The 23,497-nt window shown below is 49.0% G+C and overlaps 1 protein-coding gene across 1 annotated transcript in view; it reads right to left on the bottom strand.

The window, feature by feature from the left end:
- Window positions 1-14,231, bottom strand: part of Kdm5b (lysine demethylase 5B) — a 73,378-nt gene extending 59,147 nt beyond the window's left edge. Inside the window, exon 1 of the mRNA XM_048357229.1 lies at window positions 13,836-14,231. Coding sequence (XP_048213186.1) covers window positions 13,836-14,039 — 204 coding nt within the window. The 5' untranslated portion in view covers window positions 14,040-14,231. The remainder of the gene's footprint in view (window positions 1-13,835) is intronic.
- Window positions 14,232-23,497: the final 9,266 nt, after the last annotated feature.

Below are 23,497 nucleotides of genomic sequence, written 5' to 3'. Positions count from 1 at the left end.
AAGGTTACGACAGAAAATTCAAGCTTCCAATATAAAGAACAGAAAGATTGGGGCTGGGAATGTGGCTTAGCGGTAGAGTGCTTGCCTAGCATGCATGAAGCCCTGGGTTCCTTAGCACCACATAAACAGAAAAGGCTGAAAGTGGCACTGTGACTCAAGAGGTAGGCACTAGCCTTGAGCATAAAGAAGCCAGGGACAGTGCTCAGGCCCTGGGTCCCAAGCCCCAGGGCTGGCAGAAAAACAAAAACAAAAACAAAAAAAAACATAAAGATTACAAAAATGACTTGTTTCTAAGGGAAAAAGGTTTAGAGAACAGGCTGGACTCTGCCCCCTTAACCTTCCCTAAACAACACCCAAAACTACCTGGGCACCAGGGGCAGGGAAAGTTAAACATCACACACCCTAACGTTAAGGCCTTTTTAGACTATAAATGCAACTCCTACCTTTGGTCCTTTACAAACTGGGCACTCAGATATTCCAAAGTCAGGGTCAGGAAAGAGACCAAAAAAAAAAAAAAAAAATTCAGCCTGATGCTAACACAGCAGTACAGATCTGTAATGCCACCAAGAGTAGGATTACGAATTTGAAGACAGCCCAGACTACACTAAAATACTGAAAAACCTTTGCTGTGCTTTTTTATTTTGAGGTATTTACACTGTATTGTCAACCAAAAGGCAAACAATAAAGCTATTTATTTCACTGGATACAAATACTTACTAGATCTTTAACACTGCTACAATTTAGTTACATCGCTGTAAGCTACCACTGGAAATGTTAATAATTTTAGCTACAAAGTATCTGGTCCCTAATAGCTGTCTTTAGTAAAAATTGTGAACTTGAACCTGAACTAGAATTGCCTAGGAAATTGCTCAGCTGACCCCACTCATCATTTACCACTTACACAAGAAATGGTTGCCAATCTATTCCATATTATAATTCTGACCAAAATAGAATGTCAGTGCCCTTCCAACAATCACTAATGTGATGATATTAAGTGGTGGGGGTTGCTGATAATGAAAACAGAACCCTCATTAATGGGATTTAGCAAATTTATTAAAAGGACTGGAAGGAACTAACCTAGGCCACTTTAACCCTCCCAGCAAAGGCCAGCAAAGGAGGTCATAGCATTCAAGATTTCTTTCTTTCTTTTTTTTTTTTGGGTGGGGGGTGTCGGTGGTAAGGCTTGAACTCTGGGCTAGACCCGGTTCCAGAGCTCTTCAGCTCAAGGCTAGCACTCTACCATTTGAGCCATAGCATCACTTCCGGTTTTCTGGTGGTTTACTGGAGGTAAGAGTCTCATGGACTTTCCTGCCAGGGCTGTCTTTGAACCATGATCCTCAGATCTCAGCCTCCTGTGTAGCTAGCTAGGCCTACAGGTATGAGCCACCAGCTCCCGGCTCAAGATACCTTTATTCTAGAAGCAGAGACCCTATATAGCACAGCCTGAATCTTAGGACTTGTCAGTATCCAGAACTATGGAAAATAAACTTTTATGACTTACAAATTATCCTGTGTCCAACATTTTGTTATAAAACAGCATGAACAGGTTGAGACACTAACCAAGCTTCAAGGCTATGGGTCCTGTTTTGTTTTGTTCTTTTTGTTTTATGTAAAGGGTCCTTCTAGATAGCTCGATCTTTAGCCTCAAATTTTATCACCTTGCCTCAACCTCCCAATTGTTAGCATTATGGGTGTGCCCCACTAGCCTGGCTAGATCTTCTGATTTGTCATTAATCTATTTGAAAGAGGAAAAGATAATAACAAGTATGTTCAGTCAGACTACCTGTTATTACATTACAAAAATTTGATCTAATAGGTAACTCAATTTAGCCTAAAATTTAAGGACAGGTATTGCAGTCAGATATACTAGCCCTCATTTTAATGGCTGCTTGGTGTCAATGGACCACACTCTATAAAACAGCAGTTACCTGTGTTTTTTCTAGGTTTTAGGCCAGCCTGGTGGTACACACATAAAACTCCAGAATTCGGTGGCTGAGGCAGGATTGTTAGTTTAAGGCCAGCCTTAAAGGGCAACATTGTGAGACTCAGTCTCACACAAACAAAAACAGAAGGAGCAGGTGGCTCATGACTATAATCCAAGCTATTCAACAGGCTGAGATCTGAGGATCATGGTTCAAAGCCAGCCTGGGCAGGAAAGTCCTTGAGATTCTTATCTCCAATTAACCACCAGAAGACAGGAAGTGGTTCTGTGGCTCAAATGCTAAGGCACTAGCCTTGAGCTGAAGAGCTCAGGGACATGGCCCAGGTCCAGAGTTCAAACCCCACAACTGCCCCCCCCCCAAAAAAAAACAGTTATAGAGAAAGATTTGTCATCAAGTACCTTTTTTTTTTTTTGTGGCCAGTCCTGGGGCTTGAACTCAAGGCCTGAGCACTGTCCCTGGCTTTTTTTTTTTTTTTTTTTGCTCAAGGCTAGCACTATACCCCTTGAACCGCAGCACCACTTCCAGCTTTTTTTGTTTATGTGGTGCTGAGGAATTGAACCCAAGGCTTGCTTCATGCATGCTAGGCAAGTACTCCACTACTAGGTCACATCCCCAGCCCCATCAAGTACCTTTTTTTTTTTTTTGGCCAGTCCTGGGCTTGGACTCAGGGCCTGAGCACTGTCCCTGGCTTCTTTTTGCTCAAGGCTAGCACTCTGCCACTTGAGCCACAGCGCCACTTCTGGCTGTTTTCTATATATGTGGTGCTGGGGAATTGAACCCAGGGCTTCAGGTATAGGAGGCAAGCACTGTTGCCACTAGGCCATATTCCCAGCCCTCAAGTACCATTTTTAACAACCTCAAACCCATAACCCTCACAAAATCCCTGATGCCAACCTCCCACTGGAAAATCTGGTAGCTCTTCTCAATTGTGCAAAACTCATCCTAATACTGGATGAGAACCTCTGTGAGAGGAGAGACCCAAACACCTGAAACTTTATTACAGGATGTACTCAAACATTGTCTACACACTGCTCACCACCACCCCCCCCCCATGCCAGAGTACAAATCTTAACATTGCCTACCTTCTTTACCATCTCTTTTCCAAGTTAAGGCCTGGCCAACACATTGCCATCTGGTTTAAATATCACCAAATGACGAGTTGCTATAACCACACAGAAAATTGAGAGGATCTTGCCTTAAGGACCTTGCAATTCAGTAGATTTGATAGGGATTTCTTCTTTGTTTTTGCAGTTAGGAGAGTAAACTGGTTATGTTTCAGTATCTGTAGCCTGTGGCACACCAGCAGTGCCTTATAGGAATATGTGCTTAATAAAAAGCCGCCACCAAGAGCTCTAAACACATTAGGCGCTTACACGATAGATCTCTCTATATTCTAGCTTGGCCAAGCTGGCAAGATGGCAAGAATTAGCCCAGGAATGAACAATAATCTGGCAGAGCTGGGAAGACACCTTGGCCTAACCATCTGAAGACTTAACACTTATTCTATGTATCATTGGGGAGTACATCAATACATCTAGAAAGCATTTTAATCAAATAGGTGGCTGATGACTTAAGACCTGCACATGCATTAAAGTCATATTAAACACAAAGTATATATAATAGATCCACCTAATCGACCATGTTCAGAGGTTAGAGTAAATTAACATTTTAATGACTGTATGCTTCTTATTAGATTTACTAATAAGAATTTTGTTTAAGTCTTAGTAAAGAATAAAATGTAGGGCTGGGTGTATGGCCTAGTGGCAAGAGTGCCTGCCTCATATACATGAGGCCCTGGGTTCGATTCCCCAGCACCACATACACAGAAAATGGGCAGAAGTGGCGCTGTGGCTCAAGTGGCAGAGTGCTAGCCTTGAGCAAAAGGAAGCCAGGGACAGTGCTCAGGCCCTGAGTCCACGTCCCAGGACTGGCCAAAAAAAAAAAAAAAAAGAATAAAATGTAGTCTGGCTCTAGCCAGAGGTGTTTCTTGGAAAGATCAAAGTAAACATTTTTCTCCCAACTCTAATTGAGACAGATGAAGAAATATTAGACTCAAGTCTACCGGTCCTACATATATACATCTGCTGAGACTGCTGAAATTGTGTGCTACCTATACACAGCTTCGTTCTACATGACTTCACTGCACCAGTCCCCCATCCTAGGTGTCATGGCTCCCCAAGCTCAAACACAAACTCCTGCCTGCATATGCACCCTACACATATGTACCCACAAAGTTTCTGCCACAATCTGTAATCACTATACCTAAAAGAAAAAACCCAAAAACCTGTCCTCCTTTCAAAAAAGGATCCAAGTAGAGTAAAATTTTTGTGTTGTTTTGTGATATACATATATACATGTAATGTATAAATATATAAATATAAATAAAACACAAGCAAGTCTTAAACTCTTGATCCTCTTGCCTCAATCTTCCTAATGCTGAGATTACAGGCACATATCACCATACCCAACTACCCAACTATGTTCTAGTTTTGGTGCTAGGCTTTAAGTGGCACTTAAAAGGAGGAAATCGGGGATATATATTTGGCACTAAGCTCTGTCTCCCAAAAACCTGTCTGTCCCCAGATTCCATGTAGCAATGGGCAAATAAAGCTTTGGGATTTAAGATCCCTGCAATCCATCACTTAATTAATGTAGACAGCAGCCTAGGTCAGTGTCAGATCCCCTTAGAGCGGATGAGAAGACATGCGCTGGTAAATCGACTTTGTTCAAGGTCAGGATGGAATTAGATTCAAAACTCTACCCACCTGTTTTTTAAAATCTACAAATAGCTGGCACTGATGGCTCATGCTTGTAATCCTAGCTACACAGAGATCTGAGATTGTGGTTCTAAACTCAGACAGAAAGGCTTGTGAGACTATCTCCAATTGACCACCAAAAAGCCAGAAGTGGAGCTGCAGCCCATAGTAGTAGGGCACTAGCCTTGAGCACAAAAGCTGAAGGACAACACCCAGGCTCTGAATTCAAATTCCAGTACACACACACACACACACACACACACACACACACTCACATGAGCGCACATGCAATATCCCTATTGTGTGTGTGTGTGTGCGTGTGTGTGTGTCTCCAACTGTCACTCGGCTTGCTTGTCTCTCTACTACTTGAGTCATGCTTCCAGTCTGATGTTTTATTGGTTATTGTGAAGATAGTGTTCTTGTACTTTTCTACCCAAACTAGCTTTGTTTGTTTTGTGCCAGTCCTGGGGCTTGGACTCAGGGCCTGAGCACTGTCCCTGGCTTCTTTTTGCTCATTTGAGCCACAGGGCCATTTCTGGCTTTTTCTATATGTATGGTGCTGAGGAATCGAACCCAAGGCTTTATGTATATGAGGCGAGCACTTTACCACTAGGCCACATTCTCAGCCCTACTCAAGCTAGCTTTGAACCATGATCCTCCAGGTTTCAGCCTCCCAAGTAGCTAGGGGTACAGGTATGAGGCACCAGCACCAAGTTCAAGCTCCCATTGTAAAGAAAATAGAAATGAGCTGAACTTGTGCTGAGTCAGCTGCTGCTGCTGCTGCACCAGTGGCCCAGGTTCACTGCCATGGTGCATGGGAAGTAAACCCAACACCACCCAAACTTCTACTCACATCTTCCCTAAAAAACCCCTTTCCACAGAGGAACTCTATTCTGTTCCTTGATTACTCCTAACTCCCAACTCTGACAGGTGAAATACCCACTCCGACTGCAGGCTCTGTCCTAACAGGGAAATTGAGATAAAGTCTGGTGCATTACAAACATGTGTAGAGAGCAGAGAGCACCCTCCACTCATTACTTGTGCCTCCATGAGCCAGGAGTCAGTCGGCCTGAAAACGGTCAAGTTGTCTCCCAGATTCCAAAATTGACACACAGCACTAAGCCACTAGCTAACACTGGGAAATACAATCTGCACACTAATGGGGCAAAGTGACCATCATTCATTACAGGCTGGAAAACTTATTCTGATTTGCCCAAATGTCACCCTACAACTGGAAAAGGTTTTATATTTCTGCTTCTATAGTCAGAAAAATAACCAATTGGGCTATTTTCTATTCTTTTGCATATGCCTGAAATTTTCTACAATAAAAAAATAATAATTTCTACCCTAGTACTGATGTCTCTGGCAGAACAATTTTGCCTTTATATACAGAAAGAAAGCATAGTTTTTAAATAATTTTTAAGAAAGGAATGCCCTGGGGCTGGGAATATGGCCTAGTGGCAAGAGTGCCTGCCTCGTATACCTGAAGCCCTGGGTTCGATTCCCCAGCACCACATATATATAAAACGGCCAGAAGTGGCACTGTGGCTCAAGTGGTAGAGTTGCTAGCCTTGAGCAAAAAAAAGAAGCCAGGGACAGTGCTCAGGCCCTGAGTCCAAGGCCCAGAACTGGCAAAAGAAAAGAAAGAAAGGAATGCCCTAGGCAGTGGGTAAAGGAATATAGCGGTAGTGCTTCAGGAGGAATGGTCTCTGAATGGGTAGAGTGAGGGCACCTCTAGTGCCAGCTATCCTAAGACTAAGGCAGAGACTCACTTGAACCCAGGAGTTCAAGGCCAGCCTGTGCAACCCCCACCCATCTGGGAGAAGGGGTAAAACCTCTAGGTGAGTATTAGGAGAGATATACTTAGTCAAATTCCACAGATTTGTTCCAAATATCTTAGAATTATGGGACTGAAATGCTTCACTGCCCTGGAGACAGCTTTTCTTCATTAGTCTACTCTAGTTCATAAACATGATTTAAAAAACAACAACAAAGATCATCTTTTTTTTCACATTTTCACATGGCATGTTGATAATTATAATAACAGTGGTATAACTCTTGTTTCTGTAACATGGAGATCATTTCACTTGGCATCATTTTATATAATCATATGGGTGTAGCTATTGGGGCATTTTGATCTTCTACCATGACTAGCCTAATCATGTACTAGCTATTCCCTATGAGGGACCCCATAGGGCTTATGTTTCTTTGGGTCTGGTCTGCGTCACTTCACTTAAATCCCACACAAGGACACAGCAGTCAATAAATACTTAAGAAATCCTTACTAGGTTCATATAATTTTCATATTGTGAATAAGTTTTCCACAACTCAAGGGGGGGGGGTTGTTGCTTTTTTTCCAATCCTGGGTCTTGAACTCAGGGCCTGAGCTCCCTGGCTTCTTTTTGCTCAGCACTCTGCCACTTGAGCTCATAGCGCCACTTCTGGCCATTTTCTATATATGTGGTGCTGAGGAATCGAACCCAGGGCTTCATGTATACGAGGTGAGCACTCTTACCACTAGGCCGTATTGCCAGCCCACAACTCAAGATCTTTTTTAAAGCAGTTATTAGTTCCTCAAACTAAAAATGGTTGATGGTTATAGAGGCCCAGGAATATGGCTTTTCCAAGGCATCTATTATTCCACTCACCCACTCCATTTTCTCCAAGGCACCCTAGCCTAATAGAAATTTCATTCAGCAAGTACAGCCCTCCAGTCCCCAACATTCACTCCACTTCACTTTTGTTATCTGTGATTGGCAACAATCTTCTGCAACTTGAGCAGGCAGAAGATAACCATAATGACCATGAAAATACATATTTTTCCTCTTAAAAACCTGATGAGAATAACTTTGGCATAATCCATGCTGAAAAACTACACAGGGAGGAAAGCAAGGTCTTCCTCCCCCAGCTTAGGGGCTTCAGACGCCAGGCAGGCCCAGCACTTTGATTTTGCTATCGCCAGTTTCCCTAATCCTTCTTCCACAGCCAGCCTTACCAGGACCAGTTAAGGCAGTAACAAAAGGATCCCATGACTGCAGAAATCAGCTTGTATTTTTTTTTTTTTTTTTTTTTTTTTTTTTTTGGCCAGTCCTGGGCCTTGGACTCAGGGCCTGAGCACTGTCCCTGGCTTCCTTTTGCTCAAGGCTAGCACTTTGCCACTTGAGCCATAGCACCACTTCTGGCTGTTTTCTGTATATGTGGTGCTGGGGAATCGAACCCAGGGCCTCATGTATACGAGGCAAGCTCTCTTGCCACTAGGCCATATCCCCAGCCCTCAGCTTGTATTTTTAATCAAATAGTTTACAATATTTTTAACCTTTCAAAGAAAAAATTCTTTCACTGGCTGACTTCCTGCCTGCCTATATTCAAGTACTGCAATCATCTTGGACTTTGTTATTATCCCTCATATTAAATAAAACAAGTTTATCACTAACCTATCAGTGAGAAGTACTGTATCTATACCTAGACCAGTAATCATAAAGAAAATTAAATACCTCAGAGACAAAGAATGAAATTAAGGACTCAATAGTTATGTTTTGCCCATTTCTAAATGAAAGAATTCAAATCCTGGCTTTGATACAGAACTCTCATTAACACTTTTCAAAAGCAACCTCTCCACTCCTTTTGTTCTTTAAAAGATTGGACTGTATCTTTAAAACCATATCCTATAATCATTTTTCCAAGGAAGAAGGGGAACAAACATTAGCTGACTCATGGAATTATAATTTCATTCCCAATCCACTTTAAAGTTTGACTAGTGCTGATTAGTTCCTAAGAGTTACAACTGGATGGCCCGTCATATTCCCCATCTGACTAACCACTAGAAAGTCAACTGCAGGTAACTACCCATCCAAAGCCCTCGACAAATGACCTAGAATTGATTTAATCCAAAATTTAGTCCCAGAGTTAGGTCTAAAAGACACTGGGATATGAAAAATTACACAGGATTCTAGATAAACACACACAGTGCCTCTTCATATTTATGTAAAATAATACACATACTGAAACAAACTACAAAGACATGGAAATAAGACTTTTTAATTTTTTTCTGATGATTTTGTTTTCTTTGCCTTATATATGGTATATGCACATGCATACTGCAGGGTGGGGGGGAAGAGACACTGAATCTGAAAAAAAAAGGGTGAAAAGGGGCAGCAGTAGAGCGCACTGAATGAACACTGATCAAAGTGAACTATACAACTGGTGGGTGGAGATGGGAGGGAGGGACTGGGAGAGAGTGAGGGAACAGAAGACACAGTACAAAAGGAAATGTACTCATTACTTGACATAGTAAATGTAATCCATCATCAGTATATCACCTCTATAATCACAATTTTTCTCTTTTGGCCAGTCCTGGGGGTTGGACTCAGGGCCTGAGCACTGTCCCTGGCTTCTTTTTTGCTCAAGGCTAGCACTCTGACACTTGAGCCACAGTGCCACTTCTGGCCATTTTCTGTATATGTGGTGCTGAGGAATCGAACCCAGGGCCTCATGTATACGAGGCAAGCACTCTTGCCACTAGGCCATATTCCCAGCCCAGATTTTTGTGGGGATTTTTTTTTGTTGTTTTTGTTTTTGCCAGTCCTGGTGCTTCTTTTTGCTTAAGGCTAGCACTCTGCCACTTGAGCCACAATGCCACTTCTGGTCATTTTCTATATATGTGGTGCTGGGGAATTGAACCCAGGGCTTCATGTATGGGAGGCAAGCACTCTTGCCACTAGGCCATATTCCCAGCCTGACATCTCCATACTAGTTTTTTTTTAAATGCAGTGAAAGTTGTTACAAGTTTCTTCTTTCAGAAGGGATGAAAATCTTCTGAAATTTGTGATAGTCATTGTATAACTGTGTGAAAGTACTACACAAACCTCTATCTGAATATGTACTCTACATTGATAAATTGTATGGTATGACTTTTATTTCAAGAAAGCTATTAGTTGTGCCTATCATGGGGCTTGAACTCAGTGCCTGGGTGCTGTCCCTGGGCTTTTCTGCTCTAAGACTAGTCTAGTGCTTTACCATTTGAGCCACAGCTTTCTGGTAGTTAATTGCAGTTAAGGGTCTCACAGACTTTCCTGCCCAGGCTTGCTCTTTGGGGTCCTCAAATCTCAGCCTTCTGAGTAGCTAGAATTACAAACATGATCAACCAGCACCAGCTAAGAAAGCTAAGCAGCCTGGGCAGGAAATTCTGTGAGACTCTAAACACCAAAAAAAAAAAAGCCTGAAGTGGAGCTGTGGTTCCAGTGATTGAGTACTAATTTTTTTTTTTTTTTGTCAGTCCTGGGGCTTGAACTCAAAGCCTGGACACTGTCCCTAAGCTTCTTTTGCTCAAGGCTAGCACTCGACCACTTGGTTACAGCACCACTTCAGGCTTTTTCCGTTTATGTGGTACTGAGGAATCGAACCCAGCGGTTCATGCATGCTAGGCAAGCACTCTACCACTAAGCCACATTCCCAGCCCTGGAATGGTAATCTTGAGCAAAAACAAGAAGCTCAGGACAGCAACCAGTCCTGAGTTCAAGTCCCAACACTAGCACCCAAAAAAAAAATCATGAACAGTATGTTTTAATGATAAGCGTCCAAATGTTAAAGATTTCAAATGGCCAAAGAATATTGAAACATGGAGAATTATGACACTAACAATATTAAAAGACTACCACGGAGAATGCCAAGGGAGAGACTGACAGGCAAGATGACAGGCAGAAATAAGGTCCAAATCACCAATTCTCCACTACATACAGAAAAGAGTTTATGTTTCTCCCTGTTCCCTAAGGATGAACCCAAACCAATAAGCTACTCAAAGATGCTGATTGTATTAAACCCTTTTACACTTGGGTCATAAGGATGAAGGGATCAAGGAAGTTTAGGCTGACAAAAAAAGTACCATCTGTGGTTTGATTTAAATCTTTCATGTTTGAATATAGTGTCAAAGAAATCTGTTTACCTGTAGTCAAATGTTAGGATGTTTGAAGGCAGGAAAGTTATTAAAGCCTATGCATGTGATAGAAATATATATATATTATTTCTATCAAACTCAGGAAACTCAAGTTACTGAGCAATGAATTCTTTTCTTTTCTTTTTTTTTTTTTTTTTGGCCTAGTAGTTACATCCCTAAAATTTCCCAATGCCACAAAGTGATAAGGAGATCGCCATTTGTCCTTCAATAGTATCTAAAATGTCAAGGAGGAAATTAAAGGTAACAAAAAAAACAGATTAAATTTACAAGTCTCAGTTCAGAAAATTGCATGCTTATCCTATATACTTCATGAACTTTGAAACAAAGGCTTATTAACTCTTTAACTTTGAGGTTTAGTTTTCCTGACTCCTTACTTTACTATATTTCCACAATTTTCCATGAATATATCATTTACAGTCACGTAAACATCCTAAGTTTTCCCAAGCAGCCTCACAGCTATAAACTGAAGCTAAAGATACAAAGGTAAGAACAATAGAAAACAGAAGTGTTTGTTTTATAATTCTCCCCCTTACTACCAAGTAAAAATACCATAAGCCCCAATTCCCCCTTTCAATACAGCCACTGGTGTTCCAAAAACTCAATGAACAAAAATCACCTAGAAACAGGCATAATAAAGCTATCCTACCATGGAAAACACTTCACACCTCTTAAAGGGGTTTATTTGTTGCTATATATTTCAACTTTATGAAACCACTTGTTCACAGATTTCCTAAAAAGAAACAGTTTCTAAAACAAAGACTGTTTACATCTTCTAAGGAGCCTTTGTTCCAAGGCCCCTCTCTTCAAGAGCTACAACTTCTGGAAAGATTTCCCTTTTTGTGGCTCTATCAACAGCAAATACTCTCCAACTCTTTCCATTTGGCACAGGACTTTGTTAAACAAAGGAGGAAGCAAGCCCCCTCCACACAAAGGAGGTCTCCAAAACAGAGCCAGGTTCGATCTCTAGACTGTTTGCTCCTCTTTGCCCCCTTCCTCGGGCTGTAGTATGGAGTATTCTCAATACAAAATGGTGGCCATCATGTCTGTCTGACAGAGTGGGAAAAGGCAACACAACCGGGCATTTTGCGAGCCCCCACTAACCTGCTAGCCCAGAGGAGGAAATGTGTGGCCAAACCGAGTTAAGAGCCCCGCTATCTTTGGGGGGGGGGGAAGGGGGCTCTCCTAAAGGGCAGGGGGAAGCCAAATAAGGGGTTACCCCCAGCTCTTGTCTACACCACAATACCGACATGGAGGACAACTCCCAGGGACCTAACTCCTCCTTATTTTGGTCACCAAGAACTTCCTCCAGCACCTAATTTCTTCACAGAATCCCAGTCGACGCAGGCGTCCGGGTGTCCACAGCCACCGTGCCTGGCTTAGCATGGGTTGGAAAGCTGCTGCTGCGGGGCTGGAAGGGAGACCTGTTTTATTCTTCACCAGCGCCAGCCCTGGCTGCCCGCAGCTCTAACTTCTGCAGGCCTCTCTACCCTCTCCCGTGCGCTCGCTCCCCGGGAAGAACAACGATCCACCTTGTCCCCTGCCCCCCCCACCCCCCCCCCGCCGCCAGCCGGGGCCTGCTCGCCGGCTCGCCAGCCGCCCCCGCCCCCGCCGGCCCTCAAACTTGTCCACCAACAAACACTCCCGAGTGGGGTCGGCGTCCTTGCCCGGCGCGGTGGAGCCGGGGCCGGGGCCGGCTTATTCAGGGCTTCCCTTCACCGCAGCTCTCCACGGGGGCCCGGTGAGCGGGGGGGGGGAGACCCGGTCCCCAACAACTCCGCACGTCACTTACAAAGAGCAAGTTTAAGGCCGCGGCGGGGCGGCGGGGGGGGGGGTCCTTCTCCCACTCGGGAGGGGGAGGGGGAGGGGAGCGGCGGTTCAACGTCCTCCCAACCGTCCCGGCCCGGCCAACCGTCCGCCAGGCCCCCTCAGACTCAGCGCGTCCCCGGAGGTGGGCAGAGCCCGGGGTGGGGGGGGGGAGCGGGGAGGGGGGGGGGCGTCCGGGATCTCGGACCGGGCCGTCGAGCCGGAGTGTGGGGGGGGGGGGTGGAAGACAGGGCAGGCAGGAGTCGGCTCGCGACCCCCCCCCCAGCCCCCCAGGAAACGTTGGGGCCGTTGCAAACCGTTTCCCCCTCTCCCACATTCCCTCCCTCCCTCCCTTCCTCCCTCCCTCCCTCTCAGCCCCCCGCCCCGGGCGCTCGCTCCAGCCCCGCCGCGGCCCCGGGGCTGAGGGGGTGACTGCGGTCCGGCCCCGGGAGGCTGAGGGGAGGGGGTGCAGCGGGGTGCCATCCTCGCGGGTCCCGGCGTGACATCTCCTCGACGCGGTGTCTCCGGGTCCCCCACAGCCCGGGCGGGCCTCCTGAGGGAGCTGCCTGGCCCCCGAGTGGAGACGGCGGCCTAGGCCGCCGCGGACAGACCTCGGGGCCCGCCGGCCCCCAAAGTGCCCCCCAAAACCTCCGCGCCCCCCACTTCTGCACCACCACCACCACCACCCCCCCCCTCAGCAACACATCCTCTTGCTCCAGGCCCGACCCCGCGGCTCCTCCCCGCCCCCCGGGCAGCGCCGGGAGCCCCCTCGCGGGCCCCGGCGCAAGGGGACCCCCGCGGGCCGGGGCACCGCGGGGTGGGGGGCGCCCCGGTCCGGAGGGTGGGGCGCCCAGGTGAGGGCCGCTCCGGGCCGCCGCCGCCGCCACACAAAGGACCAGGGGCTCCCGCCGCCATATTGAAAACTTTGCTCCTCGCACGACAACTCGCAAGTCCCCCACCCCCACCCGTCACACACCCCCGCACCCCGGGGGCGGCGGCCGCGGCGGGGCGGCCCGGAGCCCCGCGGGCCCGCCGCCCCGCGGCCCCCGCCCGGCCGACCGACCGGCCCGCTCGGGAGGAGACCCGCGCCCACCGGGCCGGCCCGGTCCCCCGGAGCCGAGCCCCCGCCGCCCGGCCCGGCCCGGCCGCGGGGTGCCTCCGGGGCGCCCGCCCCCCCCCCCCACGCTCCTCACGGCCCACCCGGACGAGCGCCCCCACCCCTCCCCGCCGGCCGCGGCCCCGACCCCGGCGCCCCCGACAGCCCCAAACTTGGGAGGCCGCGGGGCGACATCCCCCGCGCCGGCCTCGGGGCGCCGCGCGTCCCTCCCCCCCCCCCGCCCCCCGCACCCCGCGAGCAACCGGGGCGCTGTGGTGACTCACCGGCGGCGGCCGCACCTTGCAGATCCCGGTCTGCTCGGCGATGGGCCGGATCTTGTGGATGAAGGCGAAGGGGTCGGCGAACTCCTCCCAGCTGGGCTCGAAGACCGGACACTCGGGGGGCGGCAGGAACTCGCCCAGCGGGCCGGGGCCCCCGAGGGGCAGCGCCGGGCGCGGGCCCGGGGCCGGCGCGGTGGTCGGCTCCATCTCCGCGGGGCGGGCGGGGGCGGAGGCGGCGGCGGCGGCGGCGGCGGCGGCGGGCGAGCGAGCCCCGAGCCCCGAGCTCCGACCCGGACCCCGGCAAACGCGCGACGCGGCGGGCCACCAGTCCGACTCGAACCAGCAACGGCAGCACCTGAGGCTTTTTCTGCCTTCCGACAACGACGTCTCGCCACTGCCCCACGCTGTGCGCCTCCGCCGCCACGGCGAGGAAAAAGAGTCCCACCCCACCCCCACCCCACCCCCGCGCCCGACTCCCCGCCCTCCAGTCGGGAGGGGCCGGGGCCTTCAGCCCCCGGGGATGGAGTTATCCCCACACGTGGATTGACCCTTGCAGGGTGGGAGCACCGTCCTCCAGAAGTTAATAAGTCTGGTAAAGGATTAGACCCATAAGACAATCAATTTAATCCTGTCAGTACCCTGGGCCACACAGAAGCGGGAGGAGCAGGGGAGGGTTTTGCAGGTAGACGGGAACGGGTGAGTGCAGGGTGACAGACACTTTGGAAGCACTTGGCTTGCCTACTTGGTGTACTAAGTGCTTTGCAAGATTAGCCTTCACGACCACCCTGCGAGGTGGGAACTCACCAGCGCCAAGCACTGCCCAAATCCACACTGCTAAGGGATGGAGACTAGTTTGGGTGCTGCAAGGAAAAGCGTCCTCCTCAAGCCATTGACAAGGCTGGATTGGAGAAAAGCAAAAGACTTGAGACGATCCTCATGAAAAACGACGAGGCCTAGATCCAAGCCCACGGGCGCTGATGACTGGAAGGATGCAAATGTGGGAAATACAATTAGGAAAGGGACCCATTGGGAAAGGGCCAGGGAGAGACTAGGAATGAGTCAAGGTGGTCTGGTCCATTGGCATTGCCGGGGCAGAAGTCATCCTGCTGGTGGCTCACATCTGTAATCCCAGTTACTCAAGAGGCTGAGATTTTGAGGATCACAGTTCAAAGCCTGGCTGGAACAGATAAATTCAAGAGACTCTCATCTCCAGTTAACCAGCAAAAAAAAAAAAAAGCCCGAAGTAGAGGCTTGGCTCAAGTGGTAGTGTACCAGCATTGAGCAAAAAGAGCCAAGAGAGAGTACAAGGCCCTGAAGTCAAGCCCCAATACTGGCACATGCACGCACACATGGTCATGGGAGGGGGCTGAGAATGTAGCTTACTGGTAGAGTGCTTGCCTAGCACGCATGAAACCCTGGGTTGGATTCCTCAGTACCACATACACAGAAAAAGCCAGGAAGTGGCTCTGTGGCTCAAGCGGTAGAGTGCCAACCTTGAGCAAAAGCAGCTTTGGGACAGTGCCCAAGGCCCCAAGTTCAAGCCCCACAACCGACAAAAAAAAGTCATCCTAGGGAAGAAAATAATGTACTGTTTTCACTTCCACATGAGGGGTCTCTGGTACATACAGCTAGAGATCCTCAAGGCATTGAAAAGTATTCATCTGAAGAAGTATCAGAACTGAAAATAGAAATGGGGCCGTAGTTAGAATATGAGTGATGCCCACTACTTATGCGGTGTTATTGTGTATAAGGCACACTTCAAATGTTTTGTGTCTAGGTACATCTTCAACATTGAAAAGACTTCTTTGATTCTGAAAGCAGCCAAACCCATGGAAAGATTGTCAGAGTCTCTGTAAGGAGGGGTCAATGGCACTCTAGCCTAGCTTTCAGATCCACCTAGAGGAAGAAAGTCTCTTATCCTTAAGGACTCAACAATTGAAAGAGAAGGGAAAGGGGGAGAAAGGGAGGGGGAGAGGAGAGAAGGAAAACATCGCTTCAATCGGCTTCCCAAAGGTACTTGGCCTCCAAAGGTTTGACAGTGGTCCTTGGAGAAGGTATGCCTTTTCCAAAGCTCTCCAGGGCTTTGGGACCTGGATAAGCCTTTTCCTGCTTCCCACTGCAGCAAAGCTGTCAGCCTATTAGAAATATATATATATATATATATATATATATATATATATACATACATACATATATTTGTATATATATATACATCTATATATGCCTGATCCGATAGGGGAGATACAGCAAGTCACAATACGGTATTAAAAACCTAGGTAGCCTGTATCATTTGTTGTAAAATTTCGCTTCACTGAAAATATTGTTCTCCTATGGACAGTGTGGAGAAGTCTGTCCCTCTTGGACCTGGGCATTGTTGTGTTTGAGTCTCGCTGGGGTCGATTCTCTTGCGAAAGCATTTTCGCCCTTGCTGTTGGGCATCTCACAGACCAGGCAGATACCCCACTTTGAGGAGAATTGTAGACATTCATAGATTGTGACTTGTTTAACTGAAAGGCACAAGAGGGGCCAGCCTCTGAAAAACCTCAGTTCCTAGGTATGTGCTGGGAAGCCTTCTGCCTTGTGAGGTCTCCCAGTCACATCTCCCCCATCTCGGGCAGTTACTCTAAGGGGACCAGACACTGTGGCCCCCCCAGGCCAGGCAGCAGCGGCCGGGCCCTACGTGACTTCGAGAAGCCCGGCCCGTAGGCTCTCTCCACCCCCCCCCGCCCCCCCCCACCACCTCGGAAGACGTTTCCCTGCCCTTTATGATGTGTGTTTACATGGGCGGAGGGATCCTTCCCAGCTGACAGCCACACCGCGCCGGCCCTTCTTTTTTTAAAGAGCCTGGCCACGGGCGGCGATTGGCCGCGTCAGGCTGGGGGCGGGGCCGGGGGCGGGGCCCGGGCCGCATTGTCTGGTCAGGGGCTCGGCCCGGCGCCCCGGAGGCCGGACCCGGGTTCTCCCCCGGGCCGGAGGTGCCGGCGGGGGGAGCTCGGGTCCTGGGGAGCCGGCCAGCAAGGCCTGTGGCAGCGCCGCGGCCAGGGCTCCCCCCCCCCCCCCGGGAAGAGCGGAGCTGCAGCCGCGGCGGCCCGGACGGAACCCTGCCGGGCTCCGAGTGCCACGTCTTCAGGAACCCCCCCCCCTCCTTCCTCACTCTTGGACAACACTCCGCCCCCGCCCGGGCCTCCGTCCCCCCCAAACCACCCCCACCGTGAGGCTCCGGGCCCAGTGGACACACTCGTGGGGGGCCCGCGCAGCCCGCCAGCCCACGCCCTCTGACCTGCACCCCCCCGCCCACCCCCCAATCTGCAGCCTCCCCGCGCCCCTCTCGGGCACCGCGCTGGGAAGACCACCGTCGTGGGGTCCACCCAGGGCGCCGCGGGGCCGGCGGGCAGGCCAGGACCCCCCTCCCCCCCGCCGCGGCGGCCGGGGAGGGGGCGGCGGCCCGCGCCGCACGTAGCGCACGTGTAGGTCCCGCGCTCCCCCCCCCCACCCCACCCCCGACGCCCTCCGCGCCGCCGCCCTGGAGACTGCGCGGTCCCCGGGGTCCCGCGTTCGCCTCCCCGGGGCGCGGGCGCGGGCTCGGGCGCGCCCCTCCGCCTAGCGCCCTTCCTCTCAGCTTAGCCACCCCTGGTCAGCCAAACCCACCCGAACACACCGGACTTGTGCGGTCACCTCAGGTGGCTACCCCTTGCTACTGCGCTTACAGCTCGGCATTTGTCGTTCCCACCCGGGGTCCCCGTCCTCCTCCTCCTCCCTGCACCCCATCCTCCATGCTGAGCCCCTAGAGGGAAGGAGTCCCCTAACCCTCGCGCCAGGCACGTGGCTGGACGCTCCAGGAGATGGCCTGGGGCGGCCCCAGTGGGCTGAGGTTGGAGTCTGGGGCTGGACCACGGCGGGGCAGGAGGGGGGAATGGGGGGGACCTGCTTGCCCGCGAGCATCCCGAAGCAAGCGGAGGTGGTTGCTGAAGGTCCACGGAGTGGACCCAGATAAACGCGATGAAACCTCCCCATCTCCACTGGACCCTCTACTTGGCGCTCATGCTTAGGAGGTTCATAGCGCTCCCCGGCACCCTATCCCCGGCTGGGGGCTGCAGCTGACGCCAGAAGGGTGACATGGGATGTCTTTGGGAAGCTAGGTCTGGTTCTTGGGAAGGCACTTGGTAACTAGATTACCTCTTCTCTCCATCTCCTCTTCATGTCTGGCCCTGGCAGTTACCACACACACACACACACACACACACACACACACACACACACACACACAGCTGGGAATAGAACCCGGGGCCTCCCGCACTGTACCAGAACGACACCCCCAGCCCCTTCTCTAGTCCTTGAATCCCTTCTCTGCTGACTCAGCTGTGAGTGCACCGACAGCTCTCTGCTTCGACTTAGCTGGGTGTGGGGCCCAAAGGGCCAGACCCTGGTGTAGGTCAGGCACTGGCAAGTGGGGATGGTCGTTCCCACGGTGCTGCTGCTGGTCTTGCCCATAGGGGTTGGGAGGAGCAGAGTAACCCACACTAGGCTCCGGGGCATCTTTCTTCCCAGTCCGGTTGGTCCACTTTACAGGCCCAGGACTCCCAAGGAGCAGTCTTGGGTGTGCATGCTATGGAGAGAAGTTGAGAGGGAAGTCACTGTTCCTGCTCATCCTGACACTGCCCACCAGGACCCCAACTCAGGCCTCTGGGCCCAGGAGCCCCTCCCAGCAGATCCCATGGCCTTGGATAACTAGGATGTTTGGAAAGGTTTTAACAGGGTGGCAACATGAAAATGAGTGGAACGGCATATCAGAACCTCCTAGAGCACACCATCTACCATGCCTATTTAAAATTCTGCATCTATACCTGTCACTGGTGGCTCACACCAGGAGGCTCAAGATTTGAAGCCAACTGTATATGTTCTTGATACATTGTATATTGCATATATGTCTACCTGACCTAGAGAAGGGAAAGAAAAACAGGGCGTAAGATATCACAAGGAATGTACACACTGCCCAACTATGTAACTGTACCCTTTTTGCACAACACCTTGTCAAAAAATTTGTGTTCAATTAATAAATAAATAAATTAAATTTTAAAAAAAAGATTTGAAGCCAGTCCTGGAAGGCAAGTCTGTGAGACTCTTATTTATAATTAACCACCAGAAATCTGGAAGTGACACTGTGGCTCTAAGTGGTTGAGAGCTACCCTAGAGAGAAGTAGCTCAGGGAGCGCACCCGGGCTCTGACCTGCCACCAACATAAATAAAATTCTGCATCTAACCAAATCACACAGCACCCAGCACTAAATGTCAAGTGCTGTTTTTCCTTTTTCTCTTCCTTTGTGGGAAGGAGAGAGAAGGGAATGATGGGAATTGCTGTTCTAACATGACTAACACAGGACAACTAGCTGGAAGTGATTCATAGTTTACTAAACACATCAACCCTATGAATATGGAGAAATTGACAGTCCCAGGTTTATCAGCTAAAAACCACACAGGTAATAATAGCAGAGCCAGGACTAGAATGACAGTTCTACAGCCTGCCTTTCATCTTCCTCAAATACTATGCTGACTTCTTAGAGCTCAGGAACAGACTAGAAGCCTCACTGCTAATCTACCACCAGTGGCCCCTTTACCTGCCAACACCCATCCACTGTCACCTCTCTAGGCCTAGAGTCTTCAAACTTTGCATTTTGTTTCATATGTGTGTGTGTGTGTGTGTGTGTGTTGTGCAAGAATCTAAAAGGGTGTATATATATATATATATATATATATATATATATATATACACATATATATCATTACTTACCTTCTACAATGATGTATCTATATACTGGTTGAACCCATTAAGTTGATTTTGTAACCCCTAGAGGACTGTGCCTCTGAATTTTGAAAGACGATAGTTTCAAGGTTGGTTTGTTTTTCCTGCTGCTTGAGCAGTTGTCATAAAGCTATACATAAGGACCGGGGCTAAGGCTCAACTGATAGAGTGCTTGCCTAGCAGGTTCAAGGCCCTGAGTTTAAGCCCCAGTAATGCCAGAGGCAGCGGTGCGGGGCGGGGGGGGGGGGGAGGGAGGGGAGGGTGTGTATACATAGATAGAGAGAAAAAAAAAAACAGGTGAAAATACTAGAAGATACTCATCTAACAAACCATAGAGTCCTGGGTGGGAGGAAATCTCCGTACACCTTGATCTTGAACTTCCTATTTCCAGAATCATGAGAAATTGAACCAATTCCTTCAAGTTTCTCTTCTCCAGAAGATACAGGATATAGCTAATCATGTATGGATAGGATAGAGACACACAGAGACACTTACCAGTTCCATTTCTCTGAAGAACTCTGAGTTTTCCCTACTGTCCCATCTAATCTCAAACTTCAGCCATTATTCTATGCCCTATTGTCTACATGATATACTACAAAATAATTGCCACCAGGCACTGGCGGCTCACCCCTGTAATCCTAGCTTACTCAAGAGGCCAAGATCTGGAGGATCTTGATTTGAAGCCAGCTCGGGCAGAAAAGCCCATGACACTGTATCCCTCAAATAATCAGCAAAGGGTATAACCAGCAGGAGGTGTGGCTCATGTGGCAGACTGCCAGCCACATACTCCAGCTGGGCAAGCCGGAGGCCTTGAGTTCAAACCCCAGGACCAGAAAATCATTGTATCTTGGCTCATGTTTCACTGTTTATTATTTGACTTGCCAGAATTCTACTTCTTTTGTTCCTACCTCTGCCCACAGCCCCCTAAATCCAAGAGCCACTTTCTATCTCATCATTTTAGTAGTTTGTGCTAAACTGATGCCAGTCATAAAACCAGGACCCAGCACTGAGTGTTCAACTTTTCTGAGACATGACTTAGAGCAGTTTATTTTTGTTTTTGCCAGTCCTGGGCCTTGGACTCAGGGCCTAAGCACTGTCCCTGGATTCATGCCTGTAATTCTAGCTACTCAGGAGGCTGAGGTCTGAGGACCATGGTTTTGAAGCCAACCCAGGCAGGAAAGTCTATAAGATTCTCATCTCCAGTTAACCACTAGAAAACTGGAAGTGGAGCTGTGGCTCAAGGTGGTAAAGCAAGTGCTAGCCTTGAGCACAAAAGTTCAGCGACAGTACCCAGGCCCTGAGTTCAAGCCCCAAGACTGCCAAAAAAAGAAGAGAAAAAATAACAAAACACTGAAATGTAGGTAGTAGTTCACACTTATAATTCTAGCTACTTGGGAGGCTGAAATCTGAGGATCACAGTTCAAAATCAGCCAGGCAGACAGAGTAGTAGAGTTGTAACTCAAGTGGTAGAACATCAGCCTTCAGTGAATATGCCAAAAGAGAGCAAGCGCCCAGGCCTTTCGTTCAAGCCTCAGTACCAACACAAAAACAAAAATCTCAAATGCAAACAGGGAGTGGTGGTGTAATCCTATAATCCAAGCACATGAAAGCTGAGAATAGTAGGATCATGAGTTCAAGAACAGCCTAGGTTATATGAGGAGGTCCTGTCTCAAACAGAAAAACAAAGATGAGAACACCTCAATTGCCTACAGGGACTAAACAGGGAAATAAGTGAAGTCAATCAGATTGAGTCGGCGCAGAGGAGAATGAGCCTCCAGCAACGGCAACCATCACTGCTTGGACCAGGGTTGAAGCAAGTTCCAATCTTTCAGGACAAGCCAAGTACTCAGACTGTTATATAAAACCTCCCATTTTGTTTAAATGTCCAGTCTGAAGTCACAGTGTGTGCATGTGTGTGGTACTGAGAATCTAGGGCCACACCACTTGAGCGAGGCCCCACACCCCGGTTGTATTTTTCAAGCACAGTATGAAGGCCAATCAAGTACGGCGATGGCCGATTGTGTGTGTGTGTGTGTGTGTGTGTGTGTATGTGTGTGTGTGCACGTGCTCCCCCCCAGGCTCCCACAGCACCTGCAGGAGAGGCAGTGGGTAATGAGCTTGCAGCTCCTCAGAGGAACATGGTTGCCGAGGGAGCATCAGCTGTCTCCCCCAGGAGCAGGGCTGGAGCAGAGGTCATGCCTCCCCTTCTCTGCCCTGTAGGCCCAGCTCCTGCTGCCAGGTTTAGGAACCCTGGCCCCAAACGAGCAGTGCTAACAAGCCTCTGTTGGTAAGGAACCTGGAGGAGACATTAGGCCTTCTAACTGTTTTCTCCTCTCCCTGTGTGTTTGTTTTATGTTTGCCTTCTCCAAATCCCTCAGAGATTTGTGAAAGGTTCTTAGAGTATTGTGCAAGAATGCAAAAGTACAATTGGGAGGGAGGGAGGAATTGTAGACCTCTCACACAGAGATAAAGAAGGCAGTGCTGGTCACCATGGCTGAAGATGTCGACTCTTCCTTCATACAGGAAAGCTAACACCGAGTCGTTTGCACTGTGCCAGGCATTTTTGTGCAGAATGCTTTTAGTTCTCATGAAACTCTAGTGGGTAGCTGTCATTGTTATAGCTTTGCCTGATAGATGAGGAACTGAGGTTCAGAGAGGCTGAGTCATCAGGCCAAGGTCACATGAACAGTGGGTTTAACAGAACCAGATTCTGCCCCAGGCTGTCTGACTCCAGAATACAAAGCTTTTCAAGCATCCCACAAACTCATCCCCTCTCTGAGTCCTGCCCGGGCTTCCTGACACTTCTGTACCCCAGCACCTCATACTGCGTTTGCTCAAGAAACCGATGATTTCTTAATTCTATTACAGCATCCCCAGTAATCAGTGAATAAATAAATACTTGTTGGGCATGCTTCTCTGAATCAGTTGTGATGTTAAGTGCCTTCATATAGCACTGAATAACAAAGTCTCTACCCTTAGGGCCTTATAGTTCAAGCCCAGTAGATAGAATCTGACAATAAACACATAAATCAACAATAATATACAATAAATAATCAATTCTCTGGGACAAAGGCTGAACCCAGTGGTGTGTATCTGTCATCCCAACTACAATGGGGAACTTAAATAGGAGGACCAAGGTCCAGGCTGGATGGGTAGGGTGAGACCCTATTTTTTAAATGAAAACAAAAAGGGCTAGGGACATAGCTCAAGTGGAGATGCTCCAACAGGGGCCTACCGCTTGCGTTATGCCTTCAGCCTGAAAATGTAATTAATAAGTTAAGCCAGGTGTTGGTGACTCACACCTATAATCCTAGCTATTCAGAAGGCTAAGATCTGAAGATTGCAGTTCCAATCCAGCCCAGGTCAGGAAAGTCTGGGAGACTTTTATCTCCAATTAACCATTTCAAAACCAGAAGTAGAGTTGTGGCTCAAAGTGTTAAAGTGCTAGCCTTGAGCACAAAAGCATAGAGACTGTACCCAGGCCCTGAGTTCAAGCCCCTTGACTTACTAACTGATCATATACATACATACAGGCACTGGTCGCTCATACCTGCAATCCTTGATACTCAGGAGGCCGAGATTTGAGGATTACAGTTAAAAGGCAGCCAGGGCAGGAAAGTCCATAAGATTCTTATCTCCAGTTCACCACTAAAAAAGCCAGAAGTAGGGGCTGGGAATATGGCTTAGCAGTAGAGAGCTTGCCTAGTGTGCATGAAGACATTGGTTCAATTCCTCAGTACCACATAAACAGATAAAGCCAGAAGTGGCTCTGTGGCTCAAGTGGTAGCATGCTAACCTTGAGCCAGGGACAGTGCTCAGGCCCTGAGTTCAAGCATCAGGACTGGCAAAAAGGCACGGGGGGGGG

The sequence above is a fragment of the Perognathus longimembris genome, chromosome 11 (assembly GCF_023159225.1).
Source record: "Perognathus longimembris pacificus isolate PPM17 chromosome 11, ASM2315922v1, whole genome shotgun sequence".
Taxonomy (NCBI): Eukaryota; Metazoa; Chordata; class Mammalia; order Rodentia; family Heteromyidae; genus Perognathus; species Perognathus longimembris.
The sequence above is the reverse complement of the archived record's forward strand: the minus strand, read 5'-3'. Positions and strand labels throughout refer to the sequence as shown.